The sequence below is a fragment of the Trichomycterus rosablanca genome, chromosome 10 (genome assembly GCF_030014385.1).
Source record: "Trichomycterus rosablanca isolate fTriRos1 chromosome 10, fTriRos1.hap1, whole genome shotgun sequence".
Lineage (NCBI taxonomy): Eukaryota > Metazoa > Chordata > Actinopteri > Siluriformes > Trichomycteridae > Trichomycterus > Trichomycterus rosablanca.
The window spans coordinates 9,053,528-9,074,964 of NC_085997.1; the positions used below are offsets into that span (position 1 = coordinate 9,053,528).

The following is a 21,437-nucleotide window of genomic DNA, read 5'->3' on the forward strand; positions in this document are numbered from 1 at the left end:
CAGGGACTTTACACCAATTGGTCAGCCACCTATAAAGCATGTCCCTCCTAGTCAGTTTAACCCCAATTTACACCTGGCAAGGTGGGGCAACGACTCTCAAATGAGTCACACCTTACTTTGCTTGATTTAACTTGAATTTTTTTTTCCATTATTCATTGATAAAGATTTCAGTTTATAATATTTTATCACTTATGTGACGAGTTGCTTGTTCATTTCTGTTTCTGTTGTTTAGCCTGTACAGAACCATGAGAGATCTTTGGACAGACATAAGTAGTGCCAGTTCTAAACAACAGTGATGTGCTGGGGAGTTGCACAGTCTTCTATTAAAAACATGGAAGTGTTCCTGTTGATGACCACTGGACTACAGTTTATGGGATCAGTGCCTTTATGTTGTTTTTAAACATTTGTTGTTGAAATGTCAGAACATGTCATATGTAACATGTTTTAATAAACAAAATAAGTTTTGAAAATGCTTTTTGTTACATGACATTAGACCCTCTGGTTTAAATAAAGTGCTTTAGTGATTTAGTGAGTGAAGTCTGGTTTCCTGGAATGTTGCTGGGCAAAATGTGCCAACTGTAGAGGGTAATTTTGATAATTTTTTATATCCATACGTTCTCAGCTGTACAAAACTACAGCTGCAGGAAAAGGTCATTCCAAACTTGTTTAGGATTCATCTACATTTCTGCATCAATTACTCATAAAAGGTGCTCTCCTGTGTTGTGCAAGTCATAAAGTAGGTAAAGAAAATACACACGCCAGTACAAACACAGTTTTATTCAATATTTTATTGGTTTTGTTTCCTCTCTTGTCTCATACACCATCACAGAGAAGGTCAAAGTGCTTTCAGGATGACAGACGTGGTCGTTGATCTGTAGGGACACAAAACAATGTACTGACCGTTAAATTACCATCGACTGGAATCAAGGCACAATACACATGTGTTACAAGTCTGCAGGATCCATTCCCAGACACCCACCGTAGATTGTTGTGGTGACTCAAAGTCATTTCATCTTCTGTGAGGTATCAAGGTACTTAGGCCCAAATCTGATCTGGTTGCTTCTTCCAGTAGGTTAGACTTGTTCATTGATGGGGCTTTCTATAAGACAATTACCCAGAACACACACACCCATATCAATCATTGATGTTTAAATTATGTTAAACTCCTAACTGCCTAAACCACTTTCTCCAGCACTCACCTTTCTGACCTGGCGTGGTATGTACATGGTGCTGAGGAATGGAGGTGATCTGAACCTCAGCTAAAAACCTCTGGATGTGTTCTTGTAGCAGACCTGTGCTGTGGTGGTGAAAACATAATGTGAGATTGATTTCCATCATGTGTTAAGGGGATGTTAAGCTAATAATTATCTGAGGGGGGAAACAGATGAAAAGCAGCTTGAAAAACTTCAGTATTATTCAGTCGACTGACTCGTCAAGCTGATCCACAAAATTTTGCTGATCTCCAAATCACTCCTGTTGTGTTTTCTGGTGTTCATGCTCTCAGATTACTTTTACATTACATGAAAGCAAACAGTGGACGGTTTTGTTCATACACATTTAGTCATTGCTTAGTCTCTGATATGCTCACCCATGATCTGTCTGCTACAAACCCATACAGGTGCCTGTAGAGTAAAGAAAAGGAAAAAAAAAAACAGTTTGACATGAGAAATTGTTGTTATAACTATAAAAATGTATGATTTTATTTGGTTAAAAGTTCTTTACACACCAATTACTAACCTAGTGTCTTTGATGTTATTAGCAAAATGCAACGATGATTCATTGCAACGTGTGATCTGGCCTATATGCTAACACAGACTCTTAGCTATATCCATTTAGGTCTATCCTTATTTGTTCTAACTGACCTGGTGTTACGTGGGGGGGGAAAAGGAGGACCCAAGATGCAGAGTTAAGTAACAGAAAAGTTTATTAATAAAAGTAAACAAATAATAATCAGGGATATAACGTTTTAACAAAGGGAAATGAAACCGAGTCGCGAATCCCCATCGCGGCTTGCGAGGCCGTCGCGACCGGCATTGCAGGACAGGAGCTTCTCCATAGAGGAAATTAGAGAATAACCCGAACTCGCCGTCGCGATGTCCGGGGACAGGTGGCTCTGTCACTAGTCGCACCATGCTGACACCAGGCAGAAGCTCACCTATAGGAAACAAGAGAATGATCCGGACCCGCGTCGGCGCAGTCCGAGGAAACCGGTAGCTCTGTCACTAGTCGCACCATGCTGTCACCAGGCAGAAGCTCACCTATAGGAAACAAGAGAATGATCCGGACCCGCGTCGGCGCAGTCCGAGGAAACCGGTGGCTCTGTCACTAGTCGCACCATGCTGTCACCAGGCAGAAGCTCACCTATAGGAAACAAGAGAATGATCCGGACCCGCGTCAGCGCAGTCCGAGCAAACCGGTGGCTCTGTCACTAGTCGCACCATGCTGTCACCAGGCAGAAGCTCACCTATAGGAAACAAGAGAATGATCCAGACCCGCGTCAGCGCAGTCCGAGGAAACCGGTGGCTCTGTCACTAGTCGCACCATGCTGTCACCAGGCAGAAGCTCACCTATAGGAAACAAGAGAATGATCCGGACCCGCGTCAGCGCAGTCCGAGCAAACCGGTGGCTCTGTCACTAGTCGCACCATGCTGTCACCAGGCAGAAGCTCACCTATAGGAAACAAGAGAATGATCCAGACCCGCGTCGGCGCAGTCCGAGGAAACCGGTGGCTCTGTCACTAGTCGCACCATGCTGTCACCAGGCAGAAGCTCACCTATAGGAAACAAGAGAATGATCCGGACCCGCGTCAGCGCAGTCCGAGCAAACCGGTGGCTCTGTCACTAGTCGCACCATGCTGTCACCAGGCAGAAGCTCACCTATAGGAAACAAGAGAATGATCCAGACCCGCGTCGGCGCAGTCCGAGGAAACCGGTGGCTCTGTCACTAGTCGCACCATGCTGTCACCAGGCAGAAGCTCACCTATAGGAAACAAGAGAATGATCCGGACCCGCGTCGGCGCAGTCCGAGGAAACCGGTGGCTCTGTCACTAGTCGCACCATGCTGTCACCAGGCAGAAGCTCACCTATAGGAAACAAGAGAATGATCCGGACCCGCGTCGGCGCAGTCCGAGGAAACCGGTGGCTCTGTCACTAGTCGCACCATGCTGTCACCAGGCAGAAGCTCACCTATAGGAAACAAGAGAATGATCCGGACCCGCGTCAGCGCAGTCCGAGCAAACCGGTGGCTCTGTCACTAGTCGCACCATGCTGTCACCAGGCAGAAGCTCACCTATAGGAAACAAGAGAATGATCCGGACCCGCGTCGGCGCAGTCCGAGGAAACCGGTGGCTCTGTCACTAGTCGCACCATCCTGTCACCAGGCAGAAGCTCACCTATAGGAAACAAGAGAATGATCCGGACCCGCGTCAGCGCAGTCCGAGCAAACCGGTGGCTCTGTCACTAGTCGCACCATGCTGTCACCAGGCAGAAGCTCACCTATAGGAAACAAGAGAATGATCCGGACCCGCGTCGGCGCAGTCCGAGGAAACCGGTGGCTCTGTCACTAGTCGCACCATGCTGTCACCAGGCAGAAGCTCACCTATAGGAAACAAGAGAATGATCCGGACCCGCGTCAGCGCAGTCCGAGCAAACCGGTGGCTCTGTCACTAGTCGCACCATGCTGTCACCAGGCAGAAGCTCACCTATAGGAAACAAGAGAATGATCCGGACCCGCGTCGGCGCAGTCCGAGGAAACCGGTGGCTCTGTCACTAGTCGCACCATGCTGTCACCAGGCAGAAGCTCACCTATAGGAAACAAGAGAATAATCCAGACCCGCGTCAGCGCAGTCCGAGGAAATCGGTGGCTCTGTCACTAGTCGCACCATGCTGTCACCAGGCAGAAGCTCACCTATAGGAAACAAGAAACACACCAAACTCGCCGTTGCGATGTTCGGGGAAACGGATGGCTTGATCGTCAGCCGCAGCTGGAATGCAACCAATCCGTTTAACGCAAAGAACACACCGAACTCGCCGTCGCGTCGTTCGGAGCGATGGCTGTATTCCCAAAGACCGCTTAAGCGCCGGGGGAAAAACAGCCAACCCGGAGCGCTTGCATAACGGGTTCGCAGGCTGAATTCCCAAAGACCGCTTAAGCGGCAGGGGAGAACAGCTAACCCGTATAGTGCAAGGAACACACCCGGAGCGCTTGCATAACGGGCTCGTGGGCTGAATTCCCAAAGACCGCATAAGCGGCGGGGGAAAACAGCCAACCCGTATAGTGCAAGGAACACGCCGAACTCGCCGTCGCGATGTTCGGGGATACACCGAACTCACCGTCGCGAAGTTCGGGAATCGGGTGGTTTATCACCAAGCCGAAGCTGGAATGAAACCAACCCGTATTGTGCAAAGAACACGCTGAACTCGCCGTCACGAAGTTCGGGGACAGGTGGCCATGTCACCGACCGCGCCTCAGCACGATCGGGAAGCCGCACACCTGTTTAGCACACGGGACACCCCGAAATCGCCGTCGCGAAGTTCGGGGAACCCGTGTGCTAAATCACCAGCCAATCCTTGCTGTGGCTGGGAGTAAAACAAAAACGTCGACTTAAACTAAAAGAAACCAAACCAAACGAAACAGGGACAAAGGCGTGACAACCTGTGGCTGCATGGTGCCTGCTTAAATAAGCAGGTGCAGCTGCAGGTCGTCAGCCTTAATTAGGAGACCTCTAATTTAAGGCCTTTGTTCCAGAGGATCTGTAATTCCTGCAACGCCGGGGACCAAGGTAGGTTAGTCCCAACGCCGCAGGAAACCTTACACCTGGACTTAGTTCCTAAGGATCTCTGAAAACCAGTTGTGCTCCAGGATCATCTCGAGGCTGGGTCGCTTATTCGGATCCTTGGCCAGGCAGCGTCTGATCAGATGACGGCAGGCTGTGCGTGCAGTGATCAGGTCGTTACAACATTGTAATAGAAACTATTTAACATCACTTTAAAAAAAAAACGAAAAGAGACATGCTTCTTATGTTTCTGCATTTTCTTACCCATAGACACACCAGCTTTGAAGATCAGGTGTCCAGCAGCGATCTCCCTCTCATTCCAGAATGGCAGCTCTCCACACACTAGAACAAACAAAAGGACGCCCAGGCTCCACACCGTTGCAGCGCAACCATGATACTTACCTTCCTCGATCCATTCAGGTGGGGCGTATAGTATGGTGCCTGAATAAAAGTGAGAGAAACGGTTCACACACACGGCTTTCCTATGCGATCGCTGTCATCTGTGTTTCATAGCTACTGACCTCCGAGGTACAATTACCTGCAAAACGTCTGTAGGGTGTCGACTTGAGCAAGTCCCCACAGCCAAAGTCTATGAGCTTGACCTCTAACGTGTCGAAACTGACCAGAAGGTTCTGCTCCTTGATATCCCGATGGAGAACGCCACGATCACGGCAATGACGGGCGGCGAGAACCACCTGCCACATGATGACCTGAGCCAGATGTTCGGGAAGTGAGACGTTCCTGCGGTATTCGAAGAGGTCCATGCAGCAGGCGGGTCGCTCCAGGATCAAGACGTAGCACTCGGGCATGTCGAACCATTCCAGGAGCTCCAGGACACGTTCGCAGCGAGGTGGCTCGGACACCATCAGCATCAACGCCACCTCTACAGGGAGACCGTTCTTCTCACCAGGCTAATATTTGAGCAGACATGGTTAGCATGGGGTTGGAATCTATAGTAAATAGGCAGAGTGGCGGTTACATTCGATGCTATTTTGCATTTTAATGCATCATGTCATTTATAAGATAAGGTTTTTTTTATATGGCTGTTGCATCTTTGCAATATTTCACAAGTGAAACAAATGTTACTTACAATGGTGATGAATCTGTCACAGCCACTCTTCAGCACAATCTTAATAGCAACCTATTAAAACATGCAAAACAAAACGATTAAAATCAGGAACGAATATTACGGGAACGTACTTTTGGCCAACAGTAACCAAAAGGGCCGTTCGCTTTTTAACTACAAGTTTGATGACATGCGTAGTCATTGTGGATCTTAAGATCAAAGCAGCTTTGTAATGATCGACAATTCTCGTGTAACTCTGAGCAGAGCCGAGTAAATATCTCACCTGTTTTCCATCGGCCTTACGAAGTCCTGCAAACACAGAACCGCAGCCTCCTTTGCCCAGAAGCTTTCCGACTCCGTACAGGCTATCGAAGCACTCTGTAAAACAGGACGTGTTGTTAATCTGATAGAAACTCCTCAGTAAAAGTAAAAAACTCAATAAAAAACTCAAGAGCAGCATGATTTAAGCTCTAGATAATATTTGTTCTATGAAAGATGTAAGGCTGGACAGACCTTTGGAAGGAGCGCTGCCTCTCTGGACCGAGTGCTTTCCTGTAGTCGTGCTCTTCTCACCAGCTGTTGTTCACACAAATGTCATTTAATCACTGTTAGTAAATGATCTCTAACACATCAGATGTACAACAAGTGTATAGAGCTTTACAGAGTCATACGTTACAAATGTTTCATCATTAAATCTTACCAGTTCACAATATCATTGAATGGTTCAGTAAAGCTCTGGCTGACCTGTGTGGATGAAGTTGCTGGAGGAGGTGCTGGTGCTCAGTTCCACCGGGCTCTCTTCGATGTGTGAGGTCCCTCCAACTGTACCTTCAATGCTCTCGACTTAACAGATGTGTTTTGTGTTAGTATCAGTGTTTTACATCGACTTTCAAACAATCACAGAGTGAATCTTTCCTAGAAAATTGTTCTAAATCAAACCTGAACTGGATTCTTTTCTAAATCACTGCACTCATTCACTTAAAACCTTTCACCTAGTAAATTTAGCTCTGAATAAAAAAATGGTTTTCTAGATGACTTGCTGTAGTGTGTACTTACCACTGCTCGCTAGAGAAGCATCAGAGAGGGAATCCAACACAGCAGCCGATTCCAGCACAATTTCGCCAAGACTCAGCTCAGCTGTACAGAGGCAAGGTCAGAAGTGGATGGTCAAGGGTACGAGGTTTGGGACGGAGCAGTTATCAATCAGAAAGAGTAGGAAAGTTGAAATGGAATGTGTCTGCATCCATTTAAATGTTAATTTTGGCCATTTGAAACTGGTTTGCTTTATACTTGATGGAATCGAGTGTTCTTGTTAGACTGGAGTTTCAAACACACCTGAGGTTCCAGAAGTGGATGGTGGACGTAGCGAGTCTCTCTCTGTGTGTTGGGATCCTCGTGATTCAGAGGAGCTACTGGATCCTTCCTGTTTTGGGCTCAAATCCACCACCTCATTTGATTGGGAAGTGATGGATTCGTCTGTTCTGTCACCATCGGTGTTAGCAACCATGTTCTGAATGGTTCTGATCCAAGCCTCTCTTCTCTCCTCTGAATCGGCCTGCAATACCCAGATCCTACACACACACACACACACACACACACACACACACACACCCTGAACATGGCACGAATCTACAGCACAACAAAGTGCTTATTCCACTCCGGTTTTCATGTCATTTCTATTAGAAAGAGAGTAAAATGTTCCTTTTTTAATTCTTCATCTTTGTATAGCAGAACTGTTGCACGTCCACGCCCTTCAGAGTGTCATAAATAAAGAAATCAAATGAATTTTCATGCCTGATGATACACTGGACTTACTTTGTAGGTGAAACCACCTGGAAGCAGCAACGGCGTCCGATGCTCTTGTAGTGTTTGGCCGTGCACAGGCGTAAATCAGCTATGACCACCATGATATTCTGCTGGGGGCACAAAAGGTTTCTCAAACATTTCTTTACCTCTAATGTTCCAGCAAAAACAACTCAAACTTTAGCAAACAAGTCCTTAAAAGTGATTGTTCAGGAACAGTTGCTCCTTTTTATGTTGATTTTGCAGTAGGCCACTATTGCTACTGATTTTACTTTAGACAAAGGACACGTGACTAACCCCGGATTTCTTCTTGTACATAAGGTGGTTGTTCTGAATCAGGAACCAGCGCCTGAAGGAAAGAAACAGAAACAAAAGGAATCATAGAAATAAAACAACTGCATAGCACTGAAATTCTGCAGGGTTTCACTTGTAAATGAGCTTTATATTAAATCATGTTGAATCGTCGTGTATTCTGATTTAACATGCCGTTGATCAGTCAGAGTCAGTAAAATGTACAATATTTAGGAAACGATTGCTATGATGATTAGAGGGGTTTAATTTGCCATTCATTTCTACCTAAATTATTGCTCATCGTGTGTTCTAGCTCTCTACAAACCTGTTCCATGTTTTAAAGACATTACTGGCCCTCTTGAACAAGTATCCCTCCATAACTGTCTGGTTCTCTGCGTCCACGCTGCCCTCCGGTTCAGTCTCGCCACCACAGACGTCCTGAAAAGACGTCTGAGAACGAACTCGACCGAACGGCCAGCACAGACTACGCCAAAAGCGTCGCATTAGAGAAGGATGGTCGGTAGCACGTCTCTCCTGTTCAGCAGCCATCATGAGAAATGATGTACAAACACTGAAGGTTCAACTAAACTGAGCTCTCATAGAACACTCAGTGTCATCACAATGATGTCACAAAGGCAGAAGGTCTCAGTGCTGCAGCGCTGCAGGTGATGGTGTACATTTAAATTTCACCATTTGTTTATTTTTCATTATTTTACTCAAATGATTTTAACACCCCCCCCCCCCCCCCCCCCCACACACACACACACCTAATTTATGAAAAATGTCTTTCTTTGATTTTACTGTGTTAATTATTTCTTTTATTTGTGCTTTTAGTGATAATTACTGTAACCTTACACAACATGTGTATCAAATACATTTACATAAATCATTTTTAGTCAAAGAATAAATAATGAATGGTAGAAAACAGCTGCTGAAGAAACACTTTTTAACTTTTTTAAATGCCCCAATCAATGTTATGAAAGCGGTAGAGAGGAGATGGATATACTGCATATAAGGTTAGGGTATTCAACACCAGCTCAGACTGAAGAAGTCATTCGGATTGAGTGACGAAACGTATCTCTACAACAAAATTGTGTCCAGATGAACTGATTCAACTTTGTGGATAATTCAAACAGGGACTTGAACCCTGGACCCTCAGATTAAAAGTCTGATGCTCTACCGACTGAGCTATCTGGGCTCTGCAACCAACTTTAAATCCTCACAAGCATGTGACTTAAATTACAAACTTTAACATACTGTAGCGTCAGTGGGAGGAGCCGTGGTATCCAGGCTTACCGTTAGCGTGTATCCCAGTGTGGGAGACTGGGTGGCTGCGGTGAGAGCTGGATAGGTAGCTTATATGTTTGTCTGTTGTATGAATGTATGTGTGAATGAATGAGTGTACGTCCTAAACCACTGAGAGAACTGCCAAGGGCAGCTCACTCGAGGTCCAGATGCTCGCCTTCCTGCTCGCCGGTGCCACAATACGTTGTCGTGTAGAATTAATATAAAACGTTTTATTTCTGTTTTGGCTCTCTTGAAGGTGATTATATAAAGTTTTAGGTGAAGTATGTTGCTGCTTACACACACAAAGAAAAACATCTCTGGAGGAAAATTTAGCAGGTAGATTACAAACAGATTCCTTTCTTTCACCTTTTTCCTGTATCAATTGCACGATTGTTTTCCAGTCCTTAAATGTTATGTGCATTTATTTGTGGCAAAATAAAAAAGTCCATAAAAATCTAATTGAGTTAGCAAAGAACCTTGAATTATACTAAATAGTTCTTCAAGTAGAAACAGTTCTAGCAAGAACACAAAAAACCTAAAGAAACACTTCTTAAGACTTCTTAGTCTTAGTTTTTTATTATTTCAAATGCCATTCATTATTTCAAATGCCATTCATAATTTATAATCAATCACTGATTTGTGAGATATCAGCAGTAGTAGATCATGTTTAACTGGTTTAATATTGTTTAAGCGCTGATTATCGGCTGTTTTTCGTGAGTATGTTGGGCGGTTTTCCATGCATTTTGGCGGAGTTTTAAATGCGCAATCTGGCAACCCTGACTGAAGCGTTCATTCATATTTTGGAGCGATGTATGTTTGTATGCTAGAATATAAATAACATCTTTTACAAACTGCTGTCTATTTACATTGACATTTTCCCTTCTGTCTAAACCTTAAAATTGGATTTGTAAAAGTAAGCGATACTGTGGATAATATATTTAATGAGCTGAACTAACTGAGAGAAGCGCTAACGGTGGTGGAAGAGTCTAAAAGGGTTTGGAACAAAGTCGTATCATCATAGCAGTACAACACAGTTTTGTCCGTAGCATCCGAAAATATCCAGAAGCTAATATACAAAAAAACGTTTATTTTAATAAACTTACCTTGTTGAAAAAAGTATGACCACAATTTCTAAACAAACACAGTATCCGCTGCTGCAGTCTCTACACAAACTTTTCTGCACTGAAATCGCAAGGACACATTTTATGGATATTACGGTAATGCACTGAAAACTCGTCCTACAGTCATGCAAGCACATACAACAGTGTGTGAGTTTACACTAATCAGCCATAACATTAAAACCACCTCCTTGTTTCTACACTCACTGTCCATTTTATCAGCTCCACTTACCATATAGAAGCACTTTGTAGTTCTACAATTACTGACTCTAGACTGCTCACTCTGTTCTTCAATGGTCAGGACCCCCACAGGACCACCACAGAGCAGGTATTATTTAGTAAGTGGATGATTCTCAGCACTGAGAATCAGGGCAGTGGTTCATTATTCCTGGTTCAATCGATTAAGACTCCCATGAAGTCACCCAAATGTCAAAGCATCCCCACACAATCACACTTGATAGATGGCGGCGCCCATGTCGGCAGCGGCTGCATCGGCTCACGATAAAAACACCGGTAAAAACACCGTTAGGGAATCTGGCATTGTCCGAAATCGCGCAGAAAGACTGATCTATGATCGTAACAGCTTGTTGTTACTGCATAAAACGATACAAACGAGTCCTGTTGATTCAAATACTTTGGATACGTTAAAAGAGCTCGGCTTGCTACGCTCACCTGGAGAGGCCTGTACAACACCGACAACTCCTACCAACGCTGCCCGTTTTCGGAGGAGACGCAGACGGTGTACGCGGAGGCGCAAGCGGGGTACCCGCGGAGGAGCTAGCGCTAGGCTAAGAGCTAACCCATGCAGAACACCGATGCCGTCTATATTGCTGGCCAACGTCCGCTCCTTGGAGAATAAACTGGACTACCTCAGACTGGATTTAACAAGAAAACGGGAGGTGAGGGACTGTTGTGCTTTAATCTTTACCGAGACCTGGCTTAACGACGCGGTTACGGATGACGCGATTAGCATGGAGGGGCTAACCATCTTCCGAGCAGACAGATCTGGAGCTCTGAGTGGTAAAACCCGTGGCGGTGGAGTGTGCATTTATATAAATAAAAGATGGTGCAGAAACGCTGACAGGATCTATTCTTATTGCTCTCCGGACATTGAACTTTTGTCAGTTAAATGCCGTCCCTTTTATCTCCCAAGGGAATTTTCCACCATAGTCATCAGCGCTGTTTACATACCCCCCGACGCAGACGTAAAGGCAGCCCTAAACACCCTCTATGTTTTAATGAATGACTGGCAAACCACCTATCCTGAGGCAGTATTTATTGTTGCTGGAGATTTTAACCAAGCAAACATGCGGAAAGTTCTCCCTCACTTTTACCAACATGTGGACTTTGGGACAAGAGGTGACAATCTATTGGACCATGTGTACACTAACATCAAGGGAGCATTCAAAGCATCCCCCCGCCCCCACCTTGGCTCTTCTGATCACATAACTGTGATGTTAACACCCGCATACAGACCCATGCTCACCAGAACTAAACCTTCCACAAGACAGGTGAGGATCTGGCCTGAGGGAGCCACAACAGCTTTGCAGGACTGCTTTGACTGCACTGACTGGTCTGTTTTTAAAGATGCTGCCACCAAGGACCAAATCACAGATGTCAGTGAGTATGCTGAAGTAGTCTCAGATTACATACAAAAATGCATGGACGACGTCAGTGTCACAAAAAACATCACTGTCCGGGCAAACGAAAAACCATGGATGACTACTGAGGTTCGGGCTTTGCTGAAAGAAAGAAACTCAGCTTTTAAATCTGGCAACACTACTGCCCTCAGGTCTACCAGGGCCAATCTGAACAAGGCTATCAGAACGGCAAAAAGAGCCCATGGGCAAAGAATTCAAGGACACTTTCAGGACCACAGAGACACAAAGAGCTTGTGGCGGGGAATCCAGTCTGTCACAGACTACAAGTCTACTCCTCAAACCTGGGATGACAGCACTGACTTTCTAAACAACCTCAATAACTTTTTCAGTAGGTTCGAAGCTCTTAACAATACACCTGCAGTAAAAGTCACACCGCATCCTGACGACCCAGTGTTAATTCTGGACCCATCGGACGTCCGTCGAACACTAAGGAATATAAATCCTCGAAAAGCTGCAGGTCCTGACAAGATACCTGGTGGTATGCTCAAGAGATGTGCGGATCAACTGACTCTTGTCCTAACAGACATATTTAACATCTCCCTGAGTCAAGCTGTTGTTCCATCATGTTTCAAAACCTCAGCTATTATCCCAGTTCCAAAAAAATCCACAGTAACTAGTCTAAATGACTTTCGACCAGTAGCACTCACCCCCATAATAATGAAGTGTTTTGAAAGACTAGTCAAGAACCATATAACATCTGTCCTACCTCCATCACTTGATCCTTTTCAGTTTGCCTACCGCCCTTGCCGGTCTACTGATGACGCAATTTCAACTGCTCTTCATCTAAGCCTGGAGCACCTGGAGAAAAGGAACTCACATGTACGGATGCTGTTTGTCGACTTCAGTTCGGCTTTTAACACAATAATCCCCCAGCATCTGGCCAGCAAACTGGTCACACTGGGACTAAACACCACACTGTGCAATTGGATTCTGGATTTTCTCACAGACAGACATCAGTTTGTGCATGTAGGCAACAACACATCAACCACGGTCTCACTGTCTACTGGATCTCCACAAGGATGTGTGCTGAGCCCTCTACTGTTTACTCTGATGACCCATGACTGTCGTGCTAAGTCCAACACAAATCACATAATAAAGTATGCAGATGACACAACAGTTGTGGGACTCATTCTGGACAACAACGAGACTGCATACAGAAAGGAGGTGAGACTCTTTGTGGAATGGTGCAGCAATAACAACCTGGTCCTGAATGTTGATAAAACCAAAGAGATGGTGATTGACTTCAGGAAAAAACAGCCCATTCACACCCCGACCTACATCAATGGCACGCCGGTTGAAATTGTCCAGAACACGAAGTTCTTAGGGGTTCACGTTACGGACAACCTGACCTGGTCCTTGCACACCTCCTCTCTGGTCAAAAAGGCTCACCAGCGATTGCATTTCTTACGCCGATTGAGGAGGGCCCATCTCAGTCCACCCATCCTCACTACTTTCTACAGAGGCACAATAGAGAGTGTTTTAACCAGCAGCATCTCTCTCTGGTATGAGAGTTGTAACATCTCAGAAAAAAAGGCCCTCAGGAGAGTGGTTAGGACAGCAGAAAAGACCATAGGGGCCAGACTTCCACCTATTGAGGATCTGGCTCAAAAGCACCTCTTGTCAAAAGCCAGGAGCATCATTAGTGACTCCACTCACCCCTGTCACAGACTGTTCACCCTTCTGCCCTCGGGTAAAAGGTACAGTAGTCTACGCTGCAACACGGACCGGTTCAGAAGAAGTTTCTACCCAACTGCCATCAGACTTCTGAACAGAACAAATTAACCCAAATCTGATAAATATTTTCATCTATGGGTATAACATGTGCAATATCCTTAAATCTTAACAAGCAGTAACAAAATGTGCAATAACAAAATGTGCAATAATTATCATTATGTATAACCACTGTGAATTTTTCTGCATGTGCAATACTTTAACTACAATGTGCAATTTTCGTAATGTCAGTATTATTATTAGTAGTATTATTTAACTTTACTATTCTATTACTATTCTATATATATTTCTTATTTTTTAAACCTGTGGTGTTTTTAACGTGAACCAATGCACGTAATCTCGTTTTTTCTGTACACTTCGGTGTACAGTAAAATGACAATAAAGTAAATCTTGAATCTTGAATCTCTTGAACAATCACACTTCCACCACCTGGTGGTATGATGGATGTTCTTATTGTTTCTTATTATGGAATACATTAATTCATTCACTGCCTGTTTTATCCTGCTAATGATCACTGTGAGTCTTTTTTTTATAAAAAAAAAACTTCAAAAAGTAAATAAATAAGATAACAATAATATCATTTCAGTTATATAAATAGCAGCGATCAAACTAAGAAATAAAACTCTGATGCATTTTAATATTGTAGCATTATAAGTTCATGCATTTCTGTCAAAACAAAACAAAAAAGTTATGTAAATAAAACAGTTTAAGAGTAAACAGGGCGTTAATAACATTGCAACACTGACAGACTGGCCTAAAGATTAATGCTGCAACGAATTTCACCATAATTTTATCATTTCAGATTCCGAGTTGCTGCCAAATGATCATAATGTTTCTGCACTGGAGAATGCGGGCATCGATCCCACTACCTCTCGCATGCTAAGCGAGCGCTCTACAATTTGAGTTAATTCCCCTTACGAAGACCCCACCTTTACTAATGTACTAACAGAGCGTTTATGCTGCATTATAAAGTCAGGGTGCAAGTGTTTAAGCTCAGACTCAGCTTTATAGTCATTCTATTACATAATACAATATTAACTGTATTCATATTATTCAATCTTGTGGACGATTGAATAGCCTACAACAAGCACAAACCGGGTTTGAGTTCGTAACAAATAATCCAGTCAGTTAAAAAGCCAACAAGAAGGCTGTACCTAATACACTCATATACCAGAGAAAACACACCCTAACACGCTAGTGCCGTTACAGTGCTAAGAATGGTCCACCCAAAAAACATTATTTGGTCAGTTGGAGATCTCATATGGGGCTTCCTTTCTATTGATATATGGTTTACAGCCTAGTGACAAAGTGTACAGTGCAGCAAATGGGTTACAGATTAAGGAGTTTGTACAAATCTTAGTCCGTGTGGGGTGAGAGTGGTATTAATCATATCCTGGCTAGACAGGATGGCCGAGCGGTCTAAGGCGCTGCGTTCAGGTCGCAGTCTCCCCTGGAGCCGTAGGTTTGAATCCCACTTCTGACAACACATACTTGATATAAATTTATGTCATTAACCCACTACCATACATAATAATGTGAAAAGATATAACAGTTCGTACAAATCTTAGTCCTAGTTAGTCTTAGTTTTCTATTACAAAAACTATCCTTTACTCTTTGTAAATTTTAATGGATTAACAGAGCGTTGATGCTGCATTAAGTAGGAGTGCAACGTGTTTAATCTCACATACTCTTTTCTATATTATGTGGTGCTTTTATATCATCACAGACTCAGTTTATTTAAAATGTTCATCCCAGCTTTTAGGACGAACTGAAAAAAATAATAACTGTCTTTGTACCACTGACAGACTGACTTAAGGGTTGATGCTGCATTTAAAGGGGATGTCGTGAGTTTCAGCTGTTCATCTTTTACAAAGCAGTTCACCAGATGAAAAACCAACAAAATGTCACGTACCGCTGCTTTAACCAAAAACATTTCAAAATTGAAAAATTACAAGTTATTGCGTTTGTCAATTTAAAAATCAAAAATTATTTGTAAAAAATCTTTTAAAAAATTAAAAAATGATTTGAGTGAAAATAGAGCATAAATGTTATTGTTACATTGTAAATTTTGATGCTGCGTTTCAGTGAGCATTGACGCAACAAGTTTCATATTACGTGATGCCTTAAATGATCATAAAGTTTCTGCACTGGAGAATGCAGGCATCGATACCGCTACCTCTCACATTCTAAGCGAGCGCTCAGCCATTTGAGCTAATTCCCCCTACTATGAACCTCCTTTACCCTTTGCAAATTGTAATGTACTGACAGAGCAGAGTGTTAATGCTGCATAACTGTCTTTGTACCACTGACAGACGGACTTAAGGGTTGATGCCAAAATAGTGCAGTTCAAAAAGTCTCAGTCAGCCGACAGTGCCAACATGCAGCCATATTCGGGGATGAGATCTTTTATGAAGTGCATTCTCTTTGATTTTGTTGGACTTGTAGGAGATAGTTCTGTTCTTGTTGCAGTGCTGCTGGAGGGTTTTCTTTTTAATGGTGGTGGTGGGGTGTTTGTGATTATATGTAACTGTAATACCTTATGTGCATTTGCATCTTTGTTCCCATTTTGAAGGTATAAAGCATGAGCTGTCAGAAGGGGAATTCGAACCCACGGCTCCAGGGGAGACTGCGAGCTGAACGACTGCTTGGCCATCCTGACTTGCTTGCACGTTACCAATGCCAATTTTGCTCAACACCCCCACATGTCCTAAAATTTGAACTGCAAGCTGCTTGAGCTACAGCAACAAGGCGCCGAGGAACTAATACACAGAGTTTTGCTCGAGTCCAATCATAAAGGCCAATTCCCATAGCAGAAGTCGAAAACCTGGGTAAAAATCAGGAATCCTGACCGCTAGACCATATGGGAAACTGCAAGGCTCAGCACCGGCTGACGCCAGAATCAGCCACTTCATTCTGCTCTGCCAAGTCTTTGTCACCTTGACAAGACCTGCATTGTTGGATCTGGGGTACAGAGAACCATACACAAGGAGTTAGAGAGACAAAAAAAGAGTGAGAATAGGAACCTTCGAAGCACGGCATACAAAAAGACAGTGCCGTGACCCAGATTCGAACCACTATACGATCACGGCTTCCCAGCAGTCTGCCACTGGTGGCTCATGTCGGCTGCTCCCTGATAGACTGCAGTCATAGTTCCAACAGCATCAGCCACTTCTTTCCGCTCTGACAAGTATTTTTCACTTAAGACCTCCATTGTTGGATGCATTGTTTGTGCTCCATACACAAAGAGTTAGAGAGACAAAAAAAAGGCATAAGGTAACCGAGCCAGCCAGGAGTCGAACCTTTAGGTCTTTAACCCTCTAACATACATAATAATGTGAAAAGATTTAGCAGTTCGTACAAATCTTTGGCCATGTGGGGGTGTTGAGGAGAATTGGCTTTGCTAAAGCACATTCAAGTCAGGATGGCCGAGCGGTCTAAGGCGCTGCGTTCAGGTCGCAGTCTCCCCTGGAGGCGTGGGTTCGAATCCCACTTCTGACAGCTCATGCTTTATACAAATTTACATCTTTAGAGGACACAGCCATCAGGGAATACAGTTTTCATCAAAGGGTGTACATGGTCTGCAACAATGCTGAGGTAGGTGGTACGTGTCAAAGTAACATCCACATGGATGCCAGGACCCAGGCTTTTGATCACTGAAAATGTGAGAAATTTAATCATGTATTTATACTGATCTAGGGCTGGACGATATGGCTAAAATTTATATCACAATATAACTCCTAATTTCGGTCGATACGATATAATTCCGATATCGATATGAATAATACAAATGTCAGAAAAACTGCTAAAAACACCAAAATTGGATGGCTGTACCTGCAAACCTCTTTTCTGGTTTCTGGCAAGAAATACAAGCTGAATACACCACTGAATTAGTCCTTCATCTCTTATCAGCTATTTCGTCTCTGCTTCTTTTTCAACTGTAGACAGTGGCAAAGCCAGACAGTTTTCATAGGGGTGGCCAAACTGAGACCATTGATCACACAGGGGCGGCACAGAAACTGTCTGATACCTTATTTTTTGTTGTGGCTAGTGGCTGTTGATCTAGTAGCGTTTTGGTCACTCACTCGTTTACCTATGGCAGTGAGTACCATGTAGAATTACATCAAGCCTAGCATAATACGCTTTTTTTATTTTTTTCTCATTTTCCCTGACAAGTGAAAAACTAAAATACAGCCTATAACCTTAACAGAATTTCAAAGATATTCCTGTGCAATACTTGATCATTTGACTGCAAACTTGTGTGTACTGATGAGACTCATTTGAACCCCAGAACAGGCCAGTGTGAATGCATGGAAAACAAACTTTAATTTTCTTTCAGGAATATGATACAGACTGACCAACAATATTAAGCCAAATCAGCATTGAAAATTGACTTTACTTTTAATAGCCTTGTACAATGTTGGGGCTTCTTAAAACTGAATATTCTATTTTCAATAGAAGTGTTATTTAAATGCTATTAAATTGTTTTTGGAAAAAAAAAAACCCGCCCAATTAGGAGGAAAACCGCCCAATCTGGCAACAGCGGAACGCTAATATTCCGTTGGTGCCTTTACTCGTAGCGCGCCACAACTAATAAGAAGTAGTAGTAATAACTGGTATTGGTACTCAGTAGTATTAGTACTCAGTAGTACTACTTCTTCTGTAATTGTCTTGGTGGGTGACATTCATGTTAAATGTGTTACTGCACTGTTTTGGTGAAGAACTACTTGCTTGAGGTGCGCTGTTGAATTGCGTCCCTGTGGGAACACCTGCGTGCAGAAATGCTTCCGCAAAAAAGTAACACTTGTGTTGATGCTGCATTATGTAAGGTCCAGAATAGTGCAGGACAGGGCTGGACTGGGAACAAAATTCAGCCCTGGACTTTTTTCTTGACCAGCCCACTACAAGCACATCGCGCCACACATATCACCCCCTAATCAAATGTTAGATGATTGATATTAATAGTTTTCATCTTACCACTAAAGTTAATAACTCACTATAATAAAAATTAAAATAATAAAAAAATAACTACAAACAAATATATATATTTCCAAAACTTTCCTTTGGGATTAATAGTTCTATCCATCTATCACACACATAAAATTTACAATTTCTTAAATGGTTCTATTGGATTTCCCCATCCTGTCTCATTAAACCGCAAGAAATAAAAATAAACCTTTCTTTCATTTAACCTTTAACACGGGTAAATATGCTTTTTTCGCACTTTTATTCACACATGATTCACGTTTGTTCCAAATTAGTGCATTGCTCCGATGAGCAAAGAAATAAATACTTTATATGTTGACAAGGGAAATTAACCATGTGAGCTCTGCACATAATCACTCTAAAAAATGTCCTGAACAACTGCATTTTCCTTTCTGTGTTATAGAGCAGGGGTTCTCAACTGGTCTCAGCCCGGGACCCACATTTTCTCATGGTCATTAAGTCGCGACCCACTTTTATAGAATACAAACCAAACAAATGTATTTTTGAAAAATAGCCTTCAAAAACACATTTAAACATACATATGCATGCAAAGTGAATTTAAGAGCAATTTTAAGAAACTGAGGAGGACCATGCCAACTGCATGTATAAAAGTTACTACAATAAAATTAAATATCAAAACTGCACAAGTGATAGCTTGGTGGTAAAGGTACTGGACTAGTAAGCAGAAGGTTGCCGGTTCAAGCCCCGCCACCACCAAGTTGCCACTGTTGGGTCCCTGAGCAAGGCCCTTAACCCTCAATTGCTCATCGTGTTCCTCTCATTGTGTAAGTCGCTTTGGATAAAAGCGTCTGCTAAATGCTGAAAATGTAAATGCACAAAATAAATAAGGCCACAAAATTTGATATGTCACTTCTCTGCATATCTCTGCATTCAGAGTACATTAGTAAGAAACTGAAGAGGACCATGCCAACTGCATGTATAAAAGTTACTACAATAAATTTAAATATCAAAACTGCATAGAATAAATAAGGCTACAAAACAAGATGCTTTCACCTAACCTGTCTTTTGTGGAAGTCAGTGAGACAGTTGGGCATGTAGGCCTACTTTACTTTTGATCAGTCTGGGGTGACAGTAGACAGAGCTATCATGCTCAGTGTTCAACCTGTTTCTCTGCTTTGACTTGAGCTGGACCAAGGTAGAAAAGCTACTTCCACAAAGATAGGTCGTGCTGAATGGTAGGATCGTTTTGACTGCAAGAGTGGCGAGAGATGGATACTCAGCCATCACATCGCCCGGAGCGCATGTTCTTGTTTGGAGCAAGATGCTGTCAGACACTTCTGTGATACCTTCAGCTCATGAAGTCGTCTTTGAAAAAACTCCACCGGCTTGTCTTTACATGCGGGATGTTTCGTTTGTAAATGTCGCATTAGTTTGGATGGTTTCATGCTCTCGTGTGCCAGCACTTCATTACAAATAACACACTGGGGTTTCTGTCAGTGTTTGTCCTCAATGAACGAAAATCCACATTTCAAATACTCCGGGTTATGAATGGTGGTTACCATGGCAACGAGAATGCTGCGCGCGTCGGATGCGTGCCTCTCTCCGTCTCTTTTTTTCCAGGTAAAAGACGAGTACAAAATCAGATGCGCATTAATTATTTGTAAAAATTTTTTTAATGTATTTATTTTTTTACAAGCTGTCCGCGACCCGCCCAGAACGTGTCCGCGACCCACTTTTGGGTCGCGACCCACCAGTTGAAAAATCGCTGTTATAGAGGACACAATAGTGTTTACTTTTTCTGAACAGCAGAGACTAATGGTACCATGTCAAATTATATCCACCTCCCTATGTAGTGCACTATGTTGGACATGACATCATAGAACTTTTACAAAAATCGTCCTCAAAACGGCTGGTTTAAAGCCCCTGATATCCACCAGTAGCTTGTAACTACTTATTAATCATTCAGCGACTGTTAAAAGAAATGTTTTGTACTGTTAGGAAGTACACTAAGTAGGGCATAGGCGACATTTGAGATGGGCCCACAGTCTCTCCTTAAACGGCGTTACTAACGAAGCAGAGCTACTGAACTCTAACTTTTCCTTTTCTGCTCTCTGGATATGCTGTAGTTCCTCACTGCAAAACAGGTTGTCCAGTTTCCTGCACTTTTCTGCATCTGCTTGCAGCTTTTTCTGTGTTTTATCACGGGCTTTTTCTGCGCCTCCTTTACGCTTTTTCGACCCTTTCTCCATCTCGCACTCATTCATAGTTTTTGTACCGGTGGTTGTGATTACGGTTTATCCTGGGGGAGGGACATTTCTGTGATTGGCCAATGGACATGCAGTGAGGATACTGTGGTGGGCCAATGCACACTTCAGGATTATTATTCAGGAATATTTAAAACAGAATTTATTTTTCACTCCCTCAGCGGCCCAAATACAGAGCGGCCCACCGGGAAAACTCCCGACCCTCCCGATGACCAGTCCATCCCTGGTGCAGGATATACCAACTGTTTAATATAGTGCAATTACTACAGTTTGTTTGAAACGGCTGAGCGTACAACTAGTTGGTGTGGAGAACATGTTACACACACAGTGTGCTATTATTTCAAGCTGATCAAGTACATGCTATTTCACTTAGAAACATCTCACAAAGTACAAATTCTTTAACTTTCTAAATAAACCATGTAGTACGGGACATTACTGCTCTACCGACTGAGCTATTCGGGCTCTGCAACCTGCTTTAATCCCACAAGGATGTGACAT

The 21,437-nt window shown here is 43.3% G+C and overlaps 2 protein-coding genes, 1 long non-coding RNA gene and 1 other non-coding gene across 8 annotated transcripts; 1 reads left to right on the plus strand and 3 right to left on the minus strand.

Annotated features, from left to right (window-relative positions):
* Positions 1–770: 770 nt before the first annotated feature.
* On the minus strand, positions 771–5,053 carry LOC134321215 (uncharacterized). 4 transcript variants are annotated; one of them, XR_010013814.1, is made up of 6 exons: positions 5,039–5,053; positions 1,738–1,862; positions 1,589–1,622; positions 1,200–1,297; positions 980–1,099; positions 771–872 (listed from the first exon to the last, which is right to left on the minus strand). It is a non-coding gene; the product is annotated as an uncharacterized LOC134321215 (long non-coding RNA). The 4 variants fall into 4 exon arrangements; XR_010013816.1 differs by lacking the exon at positions 1,738–1,862; XR_010013815.1 differs by lacking the exons at positions 1,738–1,862; positions 5,039–5,053 and adding an exon at positions 2,077–2,091.
* Positions 5,054–5,251: 198 nt separating this feature from the next.
* Positions 5,252–5,921, minus strand: LOC134321214 (serine/threonine-protein kinase pim-1-like). The gene is made up of 2 exons (XM_063002821.1): positions 5,865–5,921; positions 5,252–5,724 (listed from the first exon to the last, which is right to left on the minus strand). The coding sequence occupies exon 2, from the start codon at positions 5,644–5,646 to the stop codon at positions 5,257–5,259; it is 390 nt and encodes a 129-aa protein (XP_062858891.1). The 5' UTR covers positions 5,647–5,724; positions 5,865–5,921; the 3' UTR covers positions 5,252–5,256.
* Positions 5,922–6,242: 321 nt separating this feature from the next.
* Positions 6,243–20,935, minus strand: LOC134321213 (arf-GAP with coiled-coil, ANK repeat and PH domain-containing protein 2-like). Of its 2 annotated transcripts, none has more exons than XM_063002820.1 (7): positions 19,734–20,935; positions 7,941–7,992; positions 7,656–7,753; positions 7,176–7,411; positions 6,897–6,977; positions 6,585–6,683; positions 6,243–6,416 (listed from the first exon to the last, which is right to left on the minus strand). In XM_063002820.1, exons 2-7 carry the CDS (start codon positions 7,959–7,961, stop codon positions 6,304–6,306), a joined length of 648 nt encoding a protein of 215 aa, XP_062858890.1. In that variant the 5' UTR covers positions 7,962–7,992; positions 19,734–20,935; the 3' UTR covers positions 6,243–6,303. The 2 variants fall into 2 exon arrangements, with proteins under 2 accessions (XP_062858890.1, XP_062858888.1); XM_063002818.1 differs by having other exon boundaries at positions 7,656–7,756.
* On the plus strand, positions 17,147–17,229 carry trnal-cag (transfer RNA leucine (anticodon CAG)). The gene has a single exon. It is a non-coding gene; the product is annotated as a tRNA-Leu (tRNA).
* Positions 20,936–21,437: the final 502 nt, after the last annotated feature.

Excerpts from the sequence above, each read along its gene's own strand:
- LOC134321214 (XM_063002821.1), bottom strand. The coding sequence starts at position 5,646 with ATGCTGATGGTGTCCGAGCCACCTCGCTGCGAACGTGTCCTGGAGCTC.
- LOC134321213 (XM_063002818.1), bottom strand. The coding sequence starts at position 7,961 with ATGTACAAGAAGAAATCCGGG. Across the intron at positions 7,412-7,655 it reads CAGGTGGTTTCACCTACAAA|GATCTGGGTATTGCAGGCCG; the intron begins GTAAGTCCAGTG and ends GTGTGTGTGTAG. Across the intron at positions 6,978-7,175 it reads ATCCACTTCTGGAACCTCAG|CTGAGCTGAGTCTTGGCGAA; the intron begins GTGTGTTTGAAA and ends GCCTCTGTACAG.